Genomic DNA, 20,475 nt, shown 5'->3' with positions numbered 1-20,475 from the left:
CGCTTCACTTGCAGATCCGCCATTTTCCGGAGCGGGTCGCTCCGCTCCGCCCCCGCTCCGCCCACTTCCGCTCCGCTCCGCTCGGAGCTCCGGATCCGGAGCTCCGTTTTTGCCCCCCATAGGGTTGCATTGAAAGCTAAAAAAGTAAACAACTTTTTTTCCGTTGAAGTTAGAAACCTCACGTTTGGCACCATGACACCTCATGGGCGTATACACACACACGCCAAGTTTCAAGGCAATCCCATCATCCCCTGATTTTTGGCGAATTTTTGAAAATCGGGCACCCCATTCACACCCCTTGGGATAGCTCCGTCAATTTGCATGTTAGAAACCTCAAACGCGGCACCAGGGCAGCTTATCCATGTGTCCACATGCACGCCAAGTTGCAAGCAAATCCCATCATCCCCTGATTTTTGGCGCGGCTCTACCCTCTAACGCACCACCCATAACCCTAATTCACACCCCTTTAGATAGCTCCGTCAATTTGCACGTTAGAAACCTCAAACTCAGCACCATGATAGCTTATCCACGTGTCCACATGCACGCCAAGTTTCAAGGCAATCCCATCATCCCCTGATTTTTGGGAAATTTTTGAAAATCGGGCACCCCATTCACACCCCTTGGGATAGCTCCGTCAATTTGCATGTTAGAAACCTCAAACTCGGCACCATGAGAGCTTATCCATGTGTCCACATGCACGCCAAGTTGCAAGCAAATCCCATCATCCCCTGATTTTTGGCGCGGCTTAAACTTTTTAACTCACCCCAAATCAAGTCCCATTCTACAACTACGTCAATTTGCACGTTAGAAACCTATCCTTTGGTCCCATGACAGCTTACCCATGTGTCCCCATGGACACCAAGTTTCAAGGCAATCCCATCATCCCCTGATGTTAGGGGAACTTTTGAAATTTGAACACTCCAGTATGTCAGGGATTTAAAGTTGCAATTGCAGACAGCTCAATGGGGCCAGTTCCAAGGCAATCCCAACATGCCACGAGATAACCCTAAATCTTCTGGCACATTTGAAAAAGGGATTATTGAACTTGATAAAGTCTAAGTGAGCGCAGGAAGGACTTCTCCCCTGAGTCAAAGCAAGACACATACACCATCGCTGCAAGGCGGGAAGGGGAGAAGGGAGGGAAAGCAGGCAGGCAGCATGCATTGTAGTGCCGCAAGGATGGCTTGAGCACTAACGCATAGCAAACCAACCCATAAGTGGGCGCAAAGTGAGGCAAAGATGGCTGGTTATTTCTTTCTAAGCCAGCAGTTACGCCTTGAGGGGCACAGAGGAGGACGATTGGGAGCAAACCAGGCACCAGGCGGGCAGAGAGGCAGGCAGAGTAGGCGAGGAGTCAGTCCTGGCAGATGCCCCACCACAGCAGCACCCCGGGGGAGGCGGGCAGGCAGGCAGGCAGGCTGCGGGCATTTCTGGGGGCACAAGGAAGTGATGGCTGGTTTCTAAGCCAGCATTGCAGTTAGTCACGCATTGCAAACGCAAACCATCCCAGCGAGTCGGTCACCGAGGAGGACAGGCTAGCAGAGGGGCAGGCAGAGTGACATGTCATAGATCTAGTATTGGGGAGGAGTCAGTCCCGGCAGATGCCCCAACACAGTAGCACCCTGGGTGGGCATTGGAAAACGCCATCTTGTGGGTCAATACTTCCCCCACCCCATGTCCTGCAGGGTTGCCTGCCTAACCCTTGTGGGGATGGGAGATGGAGAGCTTAGAGTGGCAGTGCCAGCAGCAGCCTTCGGCTTTCCCCTGGAACCAGTCGCCTTGCCCGCCTCTTTACCCAGCAAGATCGCCTGGTGCTGCCTATGAAGATGCATCTTCATGCTGCTGGTTCCATAATGCCCTGTCGATGAACCCCTGCTTAGGCTGAGTTTGCAGTGGCGACAGACAGCAAAGCGGGGATCCGCTCCCAACTCAAAGTGGTCCCACACGATGCTTGTCTTTCGTTTCCGTGGTGACACCACCAATTGCCCGCCTGAGCTCTCTGGTGTTGCCACAGAAACAGGGGTGTGGGATGAGACTGGGGAGAGAGCCTCGGCCTGCTGCTGCTCCTCCTCAGCCCCCACATCCTGGAGGCCCACCGCCTCCTCCTCCTCCCCCCCCTCCACTGTGCTGAGGACCTCGTCTAGGTCCATCAGCGGGCTCGTGGGCTGAAAGGAGAATGAAGGAGTTGGGGATACTCCTCCTCCTCTAATGGCACTGCTGCCACGTGCCTCTTGCAAACGGGCACTTTTCCCATTCCCACCCTCAAAAAGAGAACGCCGGGCACAAGTTGCAGAAGAGAGTGGCTCTGCCTGCTGCTTGTCCTGCTTCTGTTTTGGAGCAGTCAGCCAAGGAGTTGCCCGTTTGAGTTTCACAGGAGGAGAGGAAGCCTGCTTACTGCTGGCAGACTGAGCCTTGCTGCTTTCAGCACGCCTGCTTCCTCTTTTCATGATGACTAACAAAATATTAATACTACTAATACTATGTATAAGGTACTACTAAGAATATGTATAAGAAGAATATAATATGTTTAAATGTAGGGAAATGGGACAAGAACAATAAAATATACTACTACTAATATGTATGAGAATATACTAATATATATATATATATATACTACTAAGAATATCTACAAGAATATAATAATATGTTTAAGAATATTACTAATAAATGTAGGGAAATGGGACAAGAAATGGGACAACCACTACTATAACAAGAACAAAATATGAATACTACTACTAATATGTATGAGAATGTATACTAATAGACTACTAAGACTATGTCAAAGAATATAATATAATATGTTTAAGAATAGGGAAATGGTGTGCGTATGCTTTCCCCAAAATGCTCAATCTGTGGCTGCCTGTTGAACTTGACAAAAGCAGCCCACTCTGTCCAAGTTACACAGAGAAGAAAAAGAGAATCCAATTTTTTTGGTATATTTGGTATATAGAAGATAGAAGGAAACACAATCAGGATTTAAGAGAGGGGAGGGGGGAAAAGAACCAACCACTACTATAAGAAGAACAAAATATGAATACTAATATAATATGTATGAGAATATATACTAATGGACTATGTGAAAGAATATAATAAAATATGTTTAAGAATATAAATGTAGGGAAATGGGACAAAAAGTGTGTGTATGCTTTCAAAAGAAAGCTTTCACAAAAGCAGAACAGTCAGGCTTTAATACAGGGAAGGGGGGGGCAACCAACCCAACCACACACTCCAAAATTCAAAAATAAAGTTTATATTAAATCAAAGTAAGGGGAAAACACAGGGCAAACTAAGCTACAAGTCAGAAAGAAGCAAACAAACACACACACGCGCCAAACTAAACCTATCCTAATCTATCTCCAAAGTCCAAAGCAGGAGCACTAACTAACTAAGTGTTCCCTCCACGAACGCCAACCCACAAAGAGACACAAAACAGAAAGTTCTCAGGGTGGGTCTGCCTTAGTCCCCCCTCCAACGCTGGGATTGGAGGAGGATGCTTTCTGAGGAGATCAATTCTCATCAGGATTGGGAGTTGAATGTGCCTGTCATCGCTTCCAAAAAAATAAATAAATAAAAAAAAAAAACCCAAACCCCGATTTTTAAAAAAATATTGCACGTGAACCACAGCACGCAGAAAGTTGAGAGTGGTCTCAAAATGACCCCCATCCACGACTCTCTGTGCACAAGAATTTTCAGAACGATAGCTTAACCCCCCCCCCCAGTTATCCCCGATTCTTTCCCTCAATGCAATCCTATGGGCGAAAAGCCGAAACGCAGTTTGAGCCGCGCGGTTGACCCGATTTTTAAAAAAATATTGCACGTGAACCACAGCACGCAGAGAGGTGAGAGTGGTCTCAAAATGACCCCCATCCACGACTCTCTGTGCACAAGAATTTCCAGAACGATAGCTTCAAAAACAACGTAGTTATGCGCGATTATTTGCCGCAATGCAATCCTATGGCGAAATGTTTTCAAGATGGCGACCGGAGCGCTCCGCCTGAACTCGGAGCTCCGAAAAATGGTCGCTTCTCTTCGCCTTGCTTCTAGGGGGTCCGCGGTCCGCTCCTACTCCGCCTCTGGGTAAGGCGGAGCAGGCCAATCCGCTACTGCTTCTACGCTCCTAATCGGAGCGGAGCACATCCCTATTAATTACAATTCAAAAATAAGCATCTGTGACCATGTACAGAGTTTTCCCATGGAAAACCTGCCTCATTCAGTGTTGTGATTATTTGACTGGTACTACGATGTAGATATACAAGACTGAAAGAGTGGCACACTGTATATGTTTAGGGGTATTAATAATAGTTAATACCTGCAGTGCCTTCAGCGATGCCCCCTACTCCTTCCTTTTCATATTTACCTCAGAGCAAGTCCTATTGAACTCCGAGGGACTTACTTCTGAGTAGACAAATTTAGGATTGTGCTGTAACTCTGTTTTTAAGGTGGCACAAGACATAGAACCTTCCTAGGATAAAGGGAAAAGAGGAGAACAATCATGGAAGGGAATAACAGCCCAGGAACACCCCCAAGGATAAAGCAATGGTGTGGGTGTGAGAAAAGGGGATCTATGTGGGGAATGGAAAAAAAGACAGATCACCAGCCAGACATGCCTGGCTCCCGCTGGGGTGGTGCTGCCTTGCATCAGTCTTGCACTTTGCAACCCCCTCCCTATGCCTGTTTCTTTACTTTGGAGTAAATCCAGTGTAGAGTCTTGGGATGCACTTTCGCCTCCTTCTCCAGCACCTTTGCGATGATGAGGGAGGCGAGAGAAGGGACAGTGAAGAGGGAAAGGGCAGCAGCTCTTTCACTGACCATGGTGCATGAGAGGAACAGGACATAGGCGATGGTGGTGGCTTGAGCACAGGGAGGTCCCACAGAAGAGCCGAGACTGGGCTCAGCTGTGCAGGGGTAGGTGCTGGAGGTACAGATGGCAGCACCGCTGTGGAGACAGGGAGCTGGGATCCAGGCAGCAGGAGCAATGGCAGCAGCAGCAGCTGGCTGCCGTGCAGAGAGGCAAAAGGTCGGGGTGCGCTTGGCACACGTGGCATGCCCAGCCTGAGCTGCTGCTCCTTGCCTTTCCCACTCCCAGTCTCATGAGACTTCTGGGATGAAGTCATCCCAGAAGTCTTGCGAGACGAGGGACTTCAGGGAGAGGCAGGGAGGCCACCGAGGATGCGTCTGCCTAGCGATGCATCCTGCTGTCTCCTGTGCCGGCTCAGGAGGTAGCGAGTTGGAGCACTAGGCAGATGCGACGCTCCGTGGCTTCCAAGAGATGGGAAAGTCGAGTGAGCAGTGGCTTCTCCATCTCTCCTGGACATCTCACAAGACTGCTGGGATAAGATGTCAGATACCTTATCCTGGACATCTCGTGAGACACAAGATTTCTGGCACTGTTAGGACGTTGGCAACCCAGACACTTTTTTAAAATATATATTTTTAAAAAAACACACGGATGGGGCCCCAAACCCGGACAAATCCAGGGAAAACCGAGCGTATGGTCACCCTACAGTTAGGGGGAAAGAGGGAGAGAAATCATAGTAATGGACATGTTTTGATAATATGTCTACAGAACTCAGGGAGAGGTATTGGAAGTGAAAAGGGAGAGGACAATAGAATTGAGTGGGTAGGAGATGGCTTGATCTCTTGTTGCACAATGAAGCTGGGGAACTGGAGTTGATTGTGTGATGGGTTTATTTATCAGAAAGTAGCATTCCAGCCCTCTTGCCCTTTCAAGTTTCTGTATTATTTATTTGTTTGTTTATTACATTTTTATACTGCCCAATAGCCAAAGCTCTCTGGATAATTCACAACAATTAAACTATAAAATACAACATGATAAAATTCAATATAAACGTATAACAAGTGTACAACTGCGGTATAAAATTAAAATAAAAAACATTGTGGGTTATATAGAGTATGTTTTCTCAAAACGATTGAGAGCCATCTAGTAAGGCAACTATTGGGATTTTAGTTTATCTTTTAGTTTATGAGCTCATCTTGACTTGCAGTGAAGATTACTTAACCGCTTTGCCATTTCATCACAATCCAGCAAGAGCGAACCATGCATGGAAGCCCCTGCTTCTTTGTACTTTTGAGAATGCTGTCTCTGTTTAGGGGAATGGTGTAATGGAATCCAGACTTCTGCCCTTTTCCATGGCTAACTGGGGCTGTGTGTGCTCAGAGTTTAGAACCCTCTTCAGGCAGAGGAGGAAATATGGATGTACAGCATTGGTTTCTGATATTGAGTTCTCAGTGGCCTAGTTCCCACATAATGCTAAGCCGTTGTCTAGCACTGAGAGCATTAGCTGAAACAAGCCTCAAGCTCGCATACCCCGTTCTTCTACTGTTTTTATGTATTTTATTTTTGTAAGCTGCCTTGTGAGGATGTCTGCCCTGGAAGGTGGCCAAGAAATGTTTTAAATACAATAAATAAATAAAATGAACTTCCATGCATCTCTACGAGAAGGAATGTACCACTGTTTAGTTTCACTCTGAATGAATCCTGGCTTGTCATTGCGTAAGAACCGTAGTTTGTTATAACAAGCTCTGCTCTATTTCTAAAGAAGCCAGCTTTGAAGTATGTTCATTCCACTATTGTCTGGCTTGGAAGTGGCTTTTGATCATAAACCGGAAAAGGTTACTTTCCAAAAGGAGGATTGTGGATAGCATTCATGCAAGAGCTGTTTAGGAAGAAGGAGAAGACCGAGAAAGCAAAAATAAGTGTGTGTCTGTTCTGATTGCATCAGTGGTGCCTGAAAAATAATGAATTTTATTCCACTATATGGCTTATGTGATGTAACAGAGTTGCTGTTGTTGTTTGGCTTTTAGATTTACCAGACCAGGTTTTGAGGGTTTTTAAAGCAGACCAGCAAAGCCGCTACATTATGATCAGTAAGGACACAACTGCAAAAGAAGTGGTCATTCAGGCAATCCGAGAGTTTGCTCTAACTACCACTGCAGATGCATATTCTTTATGTGAAGTCTCAGTCACTCCAGAGGGTGTCATCAAACAACGGAGGCTTCCAGATCAACTCTCCAAGCTAGCTGACAGGATACAGCTCAGTGGAAGGTGAGAATACATCATCGACCATTTCTGGTTATAAATGAAGATACTTGCTAAATATAATGATTTGTCAGTTCAAAACAAGCTATTTGCTTAGCAAAAAAGTATTCATTACTGCTATCCCATTATGTGGGAAACTTGATTTTTTTCAGGTATTATCTGAAGAACAATATGGAAACAGAAACATTGTGTTCAGATGAAGATGCTCAGGAATTGCTGAGAGAGAGCCAAATTTCTCTACTGCAACTCAGTACTGTCGAAGTGGCTACCCAGCTCTCAATGCGTAACTTTGAACTGTTCCGTAACATTGAACCTACAGAGTACATAGATGACTTGTTTAAACTGAAATCTAAATCTAGCTGTACTAACTTGAAAAAGTTTGAAGAGGTAATAAACCAAGAAACCTTTTGGGTAGCATCTGAGATTCTGCGAGAAACCAACCAGCTGAAAAGGATGAAGATAATTAAGCACTTCATTAAGATAGCATTGCACTGCAGGGAATGCAAGAACTTCAACTCCATGTTTGCAATAATAAGGTAAACAAAGCTAGATTCTTTTCTGTGATTTCACGTAGAGTTAACGAGGAATAATGTATAAATTGATGCTTCTTAATAAAAGGGTACTAGATAGTAAGAGGAAAGTACTATCTGTGTCTTTTTATTGTTTTGTGAATTAATAGATTAATGTTACAATGATAACTTATGAACTTAATAACTCACATCAGCAGCTTTGGACAGAATTCGAATAGAGTAATGTAAAGGCAGGAGGATTCTTCCAAAAAGCTGTTTAAGTAAGTATTGCATGCTTGTCATTACCAGTGTCATATCTATACAGATTCCTAAACGAAAATGTCCATTGGATTGCAATAGGAAAGTCAAAATGACAAGAGGAGTAATTTCCCTAACCCTATAGCTATAGGGTCTATAGCAGAGATGCAGAACTTCTTTCAGCCAAAGGATCTAACTCCATTTTAGAGGAGCTCTTGAGGGCTGCATTCCAGAGGTGGGTGGCATCTCCACGTTTTAGAATGGAGAAAAAATAGCATGAAACACCAAATGACCAGTGATCAGCAGAAATTGGGTGGCGCCATGGGAAGGGGCATGGTCTTCTGGGGAACCCCAAAGGGCCAGTTTGGGACCCTTTGAGGGCCAGATTTGACTCCTGGGCCTGAGGTTCTGCACCTCTGATCTACAGCATAGGGGATGGAGTGAAATAAGAAAGGCTGAATGTAGTCCTGGATTCATTTCATTTAATATTACTTATTAATCTGAAAGGTTTGTGTGTTGGCTTACAAGATCCCAATTGTAAGTTAGACAGGATACGTTTCCTGGCTGATAGAGCAGAAGCTAACTTTCAGACAGTCATTTCCTCCTTTGAGATGGCAATATTAAATTTGCGTTTCTCACAAACATACAAACAAAAATGGGGTTCTGAATTATCCAGGTGTTGTGTTGCTTGAAACTTCCCTTTTGGAAGGATCGTTTTTAATCCAGTTGGCGCTTTGTTTGATGTTCATCTGGATGCTGTTTGGGCCTCACAGACTTGTGCGAAATCTGTTTTTCAATCCAAATACAACCCCGTTACTATATTCAAAGGCTTGATTGATCAGAAAACCATTACTTTATTGCTTCTATTAGTACTTTCCAATGATATTGATACTGTCGGTCTTGAAATATTATCATTTGTGAGTAGCAAGTGATTTCATGTCATTTCAGCAAGACCTTCCACTGGTCTAATACCTTATGTGAACACAGGAAAGATATCATGATTTTGAGTGTGGTGCAATCAGTATATTGATGATGCATACCATTGTGTTTTCCTGTGGCTTTGATCCTGCAATGCTGATGTTCATTTGGGTTTTATTATGGATGACAACAGGATATAAGAAAGCTGATGGATGCTAAATATAGAAACACTGTGATTTGGAAGTACTGTCATTGAGAGTAGCTATCATTGATAGAGTTGCAGCAGTACCCAGGAATTCTTTAAACCAATTCCAGTCGGTGAAAAGGATGTTACCTTATCTACCTGATTTGATACTGGCAACTATTGTCATGCCTTTGTGACTGGGATGGATCAACAGTGCTCCAAACAAAAGTCCTCAATGCAGGAAGAAATGCTGACACTTGTTGTGAGGGGCAGTAAGGCTAGGATGTGTTCACTCAGGGGAGAGAAGTAGATTTGACCATTGAAGTGCCCTCTAATGATTTGTTAGGTCTGAAACAATTATTTTAAAATCACTTAATTTAGGCAGCTTAGTTCACCATTTCAGCTGAATTTGCTGATTATGGAAGCAAGGCTGAATATCAGCTAACTAGAGGACTCGGACAACAGAAGGCTTTTATAATCAATATCACTGCTGCATCTAAATGAGCATAGCCAGTCAACGTCTGTTCTAAACCTCTGGTAATAACATGCTCCTTTTGCTAGAGTACTAAGGGAATGACTCATAGCATTTTACAGCTGCAGCTTCTGAATAGACTTTACTGTACCACTCATTACAATACTTCCATCTGCCAGTAACAAATGCTTACTGATGATCATTGCCACATCTTTGTACTAAAATGATCCTTGTTTATAAAAGTGTCTGTTACTGCAATACTGTTTGGAAAGCAATGTTGTAATGTACATGAGAACACTTTTAGTAAGAGAGGAATGCCATGTCACTGCTACCATAATCTTTTGATGGTTCTACAACTCACAAATTGTGTTTGAAAATTGCTGCTCAGACAAGCTGCGTATTCTCTGAAAGTAGTGGTTTTGTTTACTAGTGTCTGGATTTCTGTCAATTGCTTGATTATATTCCTGGATTATTTTTATTCTTGCTTCACAAAATTGTATATTACAATGCATGTTTGGAACGCTGTGCATGCACATTTCATTTTGAACAGAGATTAAAACACTTCAAACCCCTTTTGAATTCATCCTTTAGTGGCCTGAATTTAGCTCCAGTTGCAAGACTACGTACCACTTGGGAAAAACTTCCGAGCAAGTATGAAAAATTGTTTCAGGATCTTCAGGATTTGTTTGATCCATCTAGGAACATGGCAAAATATCGCAATGTCTTGAATAGCCAAAACCTACAGCCCCCAATTATACCATTGTTCCCTGTAATCAAAAAGGACCTTACATTCCTTCATGAAGGTAAGTAAAATATTATATATATTTTACAGGGTAAGCAACTTGGTGCTCTTCAGATATTTGGGACTACAACTCCCATAAACCCCAGGCAGAATGGCTGTTGGTCAGGTTTATGAGAGTTAGGACATCTGGAGGGCACAAGATTGCCTAACCCTGCTGTATTGAGTATTTTGGTGGGATTTCCCCACCCTACTTGTGACTAATGGCAAATGCTATAATTATTTGCCTGTAATTCTTTTGGCAATGCAGGAAATGACTCCAAAGTAGAAGGTTTGGTCAATTTTGAGAAATTACGCATGATTGCAAAAGAGATTCGCCATGTAGGCCGAATGGCTTCTGTTAACATGGATCCTGCTTTAATGTTCAGAACTAGGTGAGTTGTTTTGACCAACAGAAATCCCCCACACTTTTGCATTACACATGAGTAGGGGCTTTTATGTTACAACGATTCTGTTTAATTGCTACATATGTATATTCATAAAGAATACTTTCATGTTATTACAAATGTATTGCTAACATCAATTCATTTATTTTATTATTTTTAAAATTAATTTGTTTTTATTACACATAGTCCAGAGCTGCACATGCATTTCATCTTTGAACCCAAAGTTGTTTGCGTTTGACGATGAAAGCTGCCTCTTGGGACTATCGTTATGCTTTTTAAAATAGTTCAAGGAGGCTTCAGTAAATCCACTCGTAGTGGCAAGAGGGCTATCTCTGCCAGCCTAAACTTTGAAAACCTCTCCTCCCAGCCAGGAAAGGTGCGGAGAGGTGGGATGCTGTTGCCCTGGAGGTGCTATAAGCACCTCTGGCCAGCATCACAGAGCTGGCCCCTCTTCCACTGGCCTTCGCCGATTGGAAAGGCGAGTGGGGAGGTGGTGGTGCACAGCGCTGGTGAGAGGCGCTTGGGGCACCTCAAACCAGATTTGCACAACTGGCCACTCTCCCACTGGCATTCCCCATCAGAAGAGGTGGGCAGGGAAGCAGGGCTTTATGTGGCGCTGGTCAAAAGCACTTCTGTTGCCTTCGGTCAGCGCCATATGCCCAGCCACTCTCCTGTAGGCCTTTCCCATTGTTGACAGAGTGTTGCCAAGAGAGATGCTGGAGACTAATAATTTTTGGCTTGTCCTGCAAGACAGGCCCCAAAATTGTAGACCCCTGCAGTTCGTGTGCATTGCCTCTGATTAATATTCTCTGTGACTGTGTGAAAATTAATGTTACACATTTTGACCTTTTAAAAAATAATAACAGTCATATGTCGCTGGTCAGACTATTTTTTGTAACTAGTCAAATGCCTCCGTCCATCTGAGGCGCCGCAGATGGAAATGGGCAGCTCTTGCCTGTCATTGTGTAATTTATATTATATTCATTGTTTAAAGATCATAGAGAGGGAGGGAAATAACAGGTTTTTAATCACTTATTCTTACTTAAATAAAGGTAAGTTATAAGTGTACACATGTAGTTTGGGAGATATTTAAAAAAATCCATTTGATACAGTGCACAGGAAATGCATATTGAATAAATAAATGGTTTTAAAGGGAAAGTTATTATGTGCAACTTCAGAAGCAGAGAGGCCATGGGAAAATAATTCACTCCAAGTTTTAGAACACAAGCATATTCTAAAGGTATAAGTAAGCAAATGTGAATTTAGTTTAGTGTGAACTAAGCTTTACTCTTAATATTATGGTACTCTATTTACACTATTCAATGTATTGTTCTGACTGAGTGACTGAGAGAAGACTGTCCTGGGCTTTCTGGTACTGCTTGTCCTGAAGTCTGATCCTTTCCTTCTGAGCTTATAATCTTTCTCTGTCTCTTCCTTAAATCCATGCTTCAATATTCATGGCTCTCACTTGCAGGAAGAAGAAATGGAGGAGTCTGGGGTAAGTGGTTGGAGAGAACACATACAGACAGCCATTCTTTTCTGAGTATCTGCATTGTATCCTACCTGCTTCCCTTAATTTTCTGGTGTCCTCGCATTTTTTTCCTTTTGTTAACCCCTTTGTACTTGCATCAAATTTAATCCCAGTGCTGCTTTTGCTTGAGGTCATAAATCCAAGAGCTGTGAAACTTTACAGAAATGCAAGCAATGAGACTCCTTGGTTTGATCTAGCAGCCCCAAAATGGCCTTCTACATATAACCAGTCTCAGTGGGAATAGTGCTCCAAAATGCAGTTGCAAGGTGGTGGTTCAGATAAAAATCAGAAATAAATGTATATCTATCATAAATGACTAGAACCATCCAAACCTACATGTATTATACATTTAATTACAATGTTTTTACAGCTCAACTAACTAAATTGTCTTTCTACAATCCAGCCTTCATTTATACTGTTAACAAATTAGAAGCAAAATAACTCCCATACATAAAAACATCCAAATTTGCATGCTGTTTCCTCATTAACTAATAGAACCTTTTTTTTTATTTAACAAGATGTCCTATTTAGCTGGGGAAAGTAGAGGGAATGAAAAGATAGAGTGCTTTTCAGTACATTGCAAAGAGATTAAATATTTTAATAGATTCACCCAAAAATTATACAGTGAGCATGTCCTGCTAAATGTTGAGGATACCTGATGTTAATGTTACATGAGACTTGACCACCATTTACTGGTGACATCTTCCTGCATGAGCCTGTCTTAATGCTCCTGTACTTGAAATACTCTACCGAGAGAGGTTGACTCTTTTCCCAATGATACAGAATTTCACATTTTCCACAGAGTAAGTCCCAGTGACTTATATCAGTGAATACATATACACATTTAATATGTATATAATGAACACATACATACCTTTAAAAAAGAATGTAAGAGTGTTTTTGATTTGTATCCTTTCCCCTATTTTAGCTGTATGACTTACTTGAATGAGGCATGTAAGCTTTGACCATAGACTGACATTCATGCAGATTTTTGCATGTTTCAAGTTCATTGAAGGATGCAGTGATGAACTAAGTTACACGTCTGCCATCTTGTCTTCCTTCACCCCAGGTCTCTCAGTCAGGGCAGTACAAATGCAGCCGTACTTGATGTTGCACAAACAGGCGGACATAAAAAGCGGGTCCGTCGCAGCTCCTTCCTCAATGCCAAAAAGCTATATGAAGATGCCCAGATGGCACGGAAAGTCAAGCAGTATCTCTCTAATTTGGACCTGGAGATGGATGAAGAGAGCCTCCAGGCACTCTCTCTGCAATGTGAACCAGCCAGCAATACATGTGAGCATTTTGTTTTTCGTAATCTATAATACAAAGCTGGCAACTTGTCACCCTCCAGATGTTTGGGCTACAACTACGACCATTCCTCACCATAGGCTCTGCTGGCTAGGGCTGATTGAAGTTGTAAGCCAAATCATCTGGAGGCCCACAAGTAGCCCTCCAAATGGCAGGCATAAGCAAAAGTATTTGTTTAAGCCCCTCCTTTTGTTTATGCAATTTGAATATAGTAGAGTATTTATATCTTTATAAATCCTTAAGTTAGGCCAGCGCAAGCAGTTCTTATAGTGCAGCCTTCAACAGCTTGGCTGGCTTGGGAGTTGTAGTCCAACACATCTGGAGGGTGCCAGTTTGGGGAAAGCTATTCTACTAGTGGGAAGTATTTGACTTGTTTGTGTTTTTTTCTGTGGTCAAGGAGAATAACAGCCCATTTTGGTAATGGGTGTCGCCAACTTGGTTTAGAACAGTGAGGAGGTTCTCATCTTAACTTACTGAAACATACTTGACAATATTCCACTGCTTTATGATTAGCTCACTGTTAGATTTCTTCTTTCAAATATTTGGAACATGTACAACCGATTGCCAAGCTAGTCCTTTTTTTCTTGATAACTGATAGGCAAACTATCAGGCAAGTTACTCTTGACATAAAGAAAGGTACTTGTATAGCCGTCTTTCTATTCTGAGGTAGGATATGCCATCCCCAAATGCTTTCCATCAGGTTAAAAAGGGTCTGTATTCTACAGCCAACCATCTCGTTTCAGTCTGTTCAGCCACAGGTGAACAGATGTTGTCATCTTTACTCCTTCCACTCTGGGTATCTGTACTGAGTAGCCTTTAAATAACAGTGAGGAGACAAGACTAAACCACTTCCACTTCTTGTTGTTCTAATGCTTACAAAGTGCCGCACATTTTCTAAGCACTTTAGAGATTAAAAAGTAAAACTAGACATGATACAACAGCAAAAAAGAAACCGGGTGGGAAGAATAAGCAAATATTGCTTGCAGACACCTTGTCCTCTTCTCCTTAGGTTTTTAGTGCCAGAAAGTTTAAGGTAGCACACTTATGCACACTTGGGAATCAGCCCTGTTTAAGTGTATAGAGTTGTGGCAGATAAGCTGTTTATTATTTATTTATTTATTTATTTATTTATTGAGTCTTGTAACTTAACTGTCCCAAGGGTTTAGGCCTGGCTATGACATCATTGAAAGAATTATGTCTTCCTAATCAAGTTGTTCACATTTAGCAACCTATCACTGATCACCACTATGATTCCTGTAGTTTATGATACTCTATTACAGTTGAATAAGAGGACTAATTGCACTCTCAGTTTAATAGGCAAAGGTTTTAGAACCGAGAGTATTTTGTTTTCCTCTTTCTAGTTACAGACACATTTTTTATCATTGCTTTGTACACTGTTTAATACAAAATCCAAGGACTGTGAGACAGGCTTGACTATCATCTTAATATATTTTAAATTCTGCTTTTCACTGAAGTACCCAAGACTCCAGGTGAAAAACGGTCTGGAAAGTCTGAAACATCCCCAGTCGCACATAGGTCAGGGATCCAGCAGAAGGTGCAGCAGCAGCAACAGCACAAAGCAAACCAAGCGTTGCAGGTTCCTGCTGTATCGCTTTATCCCTCTCGTAAGAAAGTGCCAGTCAAGGACCTCCCACCTTTTGGTAAGTGCTGTGCGAGTTCCATTTTTCAGGGGCAGAAAAAACGTTATGTTGTTAAACAAATTCTCAAGAGTGTTTTTCTAAAAAAAATTCAGATGGTTAGCTAATGTTTCTGTATTGTAGTTTCACACAATAAAAGAATAGTTCTTGTGCAAGGACAAATAAAGATAGGAAAATTGCATGGTCTACCACATCTTTATTGTTATCTGCCTTTGATTGGGAAAGCTCAGTTTGAAAGTGTTGCAAAAGCAGTATAATTTTATTTAGTTACTTTTTATATTTGTAAACCACCCTTCATTAAAAGATATCAGATATCAGAGGTATTAGAGATCACAGCCACTCTCTGTCAGTTTCCATCCTGTGTTAATATAAAACTGAATATATCCCCAAATTCACTTTGAGAATCTGTGTTTATTCAGGAGGACATTCATCATCCTTGAGCTGTAACATAACAAATTATGTTTGAAAGTGTAAATTTCTGATTTTGTTATTTCATTATTGCTTCTGTTTCTCTGCCATCATACATTTCTTCCCCTTAAGATTTTTCTAAATTGCAGTTAATGTTGTTTGAAATGCAATATAGAGTCACTGGGACTTGGGATTTTGCACAGTAAATTGATATATCTATATCTTCCCCAAAATATCATATTCAGACTTGTAAATTATTGATTTTTTCACATTATTGAAATTTTTGAAAATAAGCTTCTAAAAGTCATAGGACCCTCTGAAAGTTAAGCTTTGCTGAAGTTGGGGGGTAGGATGACAATCTGTTTTTAATATGAAAAAGGGGATTTGGGGGAACCCAAAGTGTTCACCAGACACCCTCAATTCACCCTATTTGCCTCTGTTCTGTGACCTTCTAAGCATCTGCTTTGGCTTCCCTTGCTGGCTATGTGATCCTAGCCAATCAGGGATCATGTAGCCAACATGATAAAGTCACAGCATCGTATAGCCAAAGTTGCTGAGAACAAACAAAACTTAACTTTGCCTTCCCTCTGGAGTGGTAAAAAAGAAATACAGCAATTCATTGCCATGGTTCCTGGACTGATACTTCCTTTCTTGTCACACTGCACTGGCAGACAATGGAACAGCCAATGCAGTGCACCAAGACCTAAAGGACACTTCCATGAACCTATTGTTTACTGAATCAGGAACCACGACTTAAGTCAAATGCACACCTAAATTCCTAATTACAGACACGGTGTATCAGTACTGTATTTCTTTCAATTAGATTGTCTGGAGAAGAGAAGATTGAGGGGAGACATGATAGCATTCTTCAAATACTTAAAAGGTTGTCACACAGAGGAGGGCCAGGATCTCTTCTCGATCCTCCCAGAGTGCAGGACACGGAATAATGGGCTCAAGTTAAAGGAAGCCAGATTCCAGCTGGACATCAGGAAAAACTTCCTGACTGTTAGAGCAATACGACAATGGAATCAGTTACCTAGGGAGGTTGTGGGCTCTCCCACACTAGAGGCCTTCAAGAGGCAGCTGGACAACCCTCTGTCAGGGATGCTTTAGGGTGGATTCCTGCATTGAGCAGGGGTTGGACTCAATGGCCTTATAGGCCCCTTCCAACTCTACTATTCTATGATTCTATGATCCACATTCTCAGGATGGGTGTTTGCATAAACATCTCACTGAAAGCAATGTGGGGCAAATAAACTGTACCTGAACTTAGATGTACATTTCAATATCTATCCAATTTAAACCATGATTTCTAATCCAGCAACTGACAGCTGCATTTGCAAGTCTGTGTTTTCCTTAACTCTACTCATTGCTTATTCTAACCTTGAACATGTGGATAATTATATATAACCTTGCAATCAGTGAAGTTACCAGTTATCATCTAAATTTAATTGCTCTTCAGACATGTTTCTATCTCAGTTACGGGCCTGAGGAGAGTATAAGCTGGAATGCCAGATTAAAGCGAGTGTTTTCCTTAAATAGCAGAGAACGGAGACATAACTGCCTTTTTCAAGTGAATATAAAACAGGAAGTTAAACATGGGTCTAATATTACTGCATTTTACTTGGGAATAAATAGTTACATTTAAATTTGCTTTTAGCATTTAGAAACAATTTCTCCCATCAGAATTAGATGACTGACTTGGACTGGGTTCAGATCCCATGAAACTCACTGGGTGATCTTAGACAGTCTCTCTTTCTCAGCATAATTTTATAGGATGGATGTGAAAATATGTGTGAATGGATAATATATCCACCTGTGCTGCATGGAGAAAGGATGAGTTAAATGTAATTAATGGCAATTTTCATATCAACGGTTCATACCTTCATTTGAATATAGTGGGGAAAGTGTTTGCATTTACTTGAGATTATGTGGGGTTTCTTTTCCTTTTTGCTTGAAGGTATAAATTCCCCACAAGCTTTAAAGAAAATTCTTTCACTCTCCGAAGAGGGAAGTTTAGACCGTCATAAGAAGCCAGCCGAGGACACCATTTCAAATGCATCTTCACAGCTATCTTCCCCTCCCACCTCACCACAGAGCTCTCCAAGGAAAGGTATATGTCTTAAAACACTTCCCTTTTCTCTTCTGCTATCATCTTTGCCCTTGCTTAGCCATAACCATTTATACTTATAACCATGGTAAGTTGCTTTGACCCATGTTAAGAGGCCAAAAACTCAGTTGACTATGATTTAGCTCGAAGAGACATTCCTTAAAAGCACAGTTTTGCAAACAAAAGCTGGCTGATTCTCTGGCTTTGCGGGCTGCTTGTTGTCTTGATAGAGACAGCAAGAGGCACGTGAGGGAAGCCTCAAACAGCCCTGGGAGGAGCTGACAGTGGGGAGTCTTTTAGAGACTCTACGAACTGAATGGGGAGCCTCTGCAGGCAGGGGGTTCCCCATCCCTGACATGGGGTGTTTGATGCTTCATATTATAGGAATTGGTTTGTCAAGTGAATCAGTCTCAAAACTCTGTTTGTGGCTCAATATGGAATAGTTTAACTTTTATGTAAAATAAGCACATGGTCCAGTCCACATGCACTGAGGCAGGATTTAGTATTACATGCACAAGCAGGAATATGCTTGCATGAAATGCTAGCCTCAAGCACTCCCTCCACTCTTCTCCTCCTCCTCCTCCTGCATGGCCAGGAGGAGGAATGAAACAGAATATATCTGCTTTAGCAGTTTCCTTGCTTGTCGTTATGTGAGAACCAGGGATTGTGGCTTAGAAGAAACTCTAGTCTGTTGCTAACAAAACAAACCTCAAACCGTGGATTGTTTTTCTGGTTTGTTTAGCTATTGACTAGACTTCTTTTTAAACAACAGTTCCTGTTTCACACAAAATCCAGGAATATACTAAAAGTGAAATTACATTTTGGTTTCCTCCAGCTGGTTGTATGGGAGGAAGAGAGGGGAGCAGGAAGCGTATGAGCCCAGCACTTTGCAGGGATTCTCTCCTGCTTGTGCATGTAAAGCTAAATTATTGTTTCATGTAGGGGTGGGGAACCTTTTGTAGTGCAAGGAACATGTTGGTGCTCAGGAAACCTCCTGGGACCTGCATGCAGTGGACACATACCTCTCTCTCTCTCTCACCCACCCACCCACCCACACCCCTACCTACCTACCTACCTACCTACCTCAGCACTGGGCAGGGGAAAGGTTTTATCTCCAATCAGCGGATAATTGGACTAAAGACCTTTCCCTGCCCAGTGTTGAGAAAAGAACCTCTTTCATTGTTGGAAAGGTAAAAAGTCTTATTTTTGATCAGCTGCTAATCACTGCTAAAACTTTGCAACGAGTCGTACATAAAGACAAAAAATAGCAAATAACTTTTAAAGGGCAGAAACTGCTCATCATCTCCACACTTTGCACCGCAGTAATCAATATGTTTGTAGTTTGCTTTAAAGCCAAACTGTGTAGAGCAAACTTTTCATTCACTCACAGAACCTGCCATGGTTACAGCAATGGATACAAGTGTATAAGGGTATCACTAAGAACTAATTTATCATTAAGATCTACTATCTTCAGCATGTGTAAAATTCAGCTGAAGAAAATTGGAAGGAACAGTAATCCTCATGTAAAATCTTTACCTCTTTGGAATGATGAGGTATGTATCCCTAAAGCATCAGCCCTAGTTGTGGCAGCAGACCCCATTTTCTCCATGCTACCAGATTAGATTCCCAAATGTCTACAATCACATGGAAATCACTTATGAAACAGATAGGTGTGTTCACTGGTACATCAGAATGTAGTAATTTTTATAATCCGTTTACTGAGGCTCTATCCATGAATGTGTTGGTTCACATATTACTTTCTTCACTCAAATTTTGTTCCAGTGGATAGCTAGGACACATTGCCCTTTTTATTCATACGAGTTACTCCAGTAATGTTTAAATTGCAAAAACAACAACAACCAGAAGAGCTGGGCTAAAAGGAATCACCTGATGCTGTATTTTTCATTTTTCCTTGCCCCATGCTCTCCATTTTGGAAATAAGATGATGTTATAAATGCCTTATTTTCAATAAGCCCTAATATGATTCTGTCCCACTAGAGACAAACATTACTATTTTTTGTCAGAATATTCTTCTCAGAATAACAAATTAAAATTTAAAAAAAGATACAGAAGCTATATATTTTGAATTTTAAACAAATGCTGGAAAGTTTATTGTGGATATCTTCCAATTGATTAAAATTACTCTCTTCCCTGTGCAGGTTATACTCTGGCTCTCAGTGGAACAGTGGATAACTTTTCAGACTCTGGTCACAGTGAAATTTCTTCCAGATCTAGCATTGTCAGCAATTCTTCATTTGATTCCATGCCAGTGTCACTACATGATGAAAGGAGACAGAGGCACTCCGTCAGCATTGTGGAGACCAATCTTGGAGTGGGCAGGATGGACAGAAGAGCCATGATTGAACCAGATCAGTACAGCCTGGGGTAGGAAATTCACGTCTGTGCAATTATCTTTATTTAAAAGCCTACTATAGGGCTTTATATGATGTTTGTCTTGTTAGTTATCATTTATTTATTGCCATTATTTATAATCCTCTTCCCAAGGTGGTTGACAACTAAGAACTAATACTTTGACCCAAACCATGATGAACAATATTAAAATTTCAACTCTGAAGGATCTGTCCCACAGGGCAGTTGATGGCATAAAGCCCTCTCAGATGTGTGTGTGTGGTGGTGGTGAGAATCCAGTGGGAGCAGGGGAATGAGGTGGTCTTCGCTTGCCTGCCTCTGTCCCAGAATCCTTCCCACAGTTGATGTTAGTGGCCCCTGGAGTTGGGGGAGAGACAGTTCAGCTGTAAATGGTCTTCAACTGCCTGCCTCTCTCTTCACACCTGAGGGCAGATTTTAGGAAAACGTACTCTGATACACAGTACGACTTCTGCGATTCTCCCTTTTGATGAAAAGCAAAACACT

At 41.9% G+C, this 20,475-nt stretch overlaps 1 protein-coding gene across 5 annotated transcripts in view; it reads left to right on the top strand.

Moving 5' to 3' along the window:
* The window catches only part of RAPGEF2 (Rap guanine nucleotide exchange factor 2), a 179,466-nt gene that overhangs the window by 152,105 nt on the left and 6,886 nt on the right, over positions 1-20,475 (top strand). For 4 of the 5 annotated variants that reach the window (XM_063135424.1, XM_063135422.1, XM_063135426.1 and 1 more), the window contains 9 exons: positions 6,826-7,066; positions 7,213-7,596; positions 9,993-10,204; positions 10,451-10,574; positions 12,061-12,084; positions 13,187-13,410; positions 14,901-15,086; positions 17,452-17,604; positions 19,761-19,986. In XM_063135424.1, coding sequence (XP_062991494.1) covers positions 6,826-7,066; positions 7,213-7,596; positions 9,993-10,204; positions 10,451-10,574; positions 12,061-12,084; positions 13,187-13,410; positions 14,901-15,086; positions 17,452-17,604; positions 19,761-19,986 — 1,774 coding nt within the window. The remainder of the gene's footprint in view (positions 1-6,825; positions 7,067-7,212; positions 7,597-9,992; positions 10,205-10,450; positions 10,575-12,060; positions 12,085-13,186; positions 13,411-14,900; positions 15,087-17,451; positions 17,605-19,760; positions 19,987-20,475) is intronic. The other variant, XM_063135423.1, reaches the window with a different exon arrangement.

Source organism: Elgaria multicarinata, chromosome 10, assembly GCF_023053635.1.
Source record: "Elgaria multicarinata webbii isolate HBS135686 ecotype San Diego chromosome 10, rElgMul1.1.pri, whole genome shotgun sequence".
Classification (NCBI taxonomy): domain Eukaryota; kingdom Metazoa; phylum Chordata; class Lepidosauria; order Squamata; family Anguidae; genus Elgaria; species Elgaria multicarinata.
The sequence above is the reverse complement of the archived record's forward strand: the minus strand, read 5'-3'. Positions and strand labels throughout refer to the sequence as shown.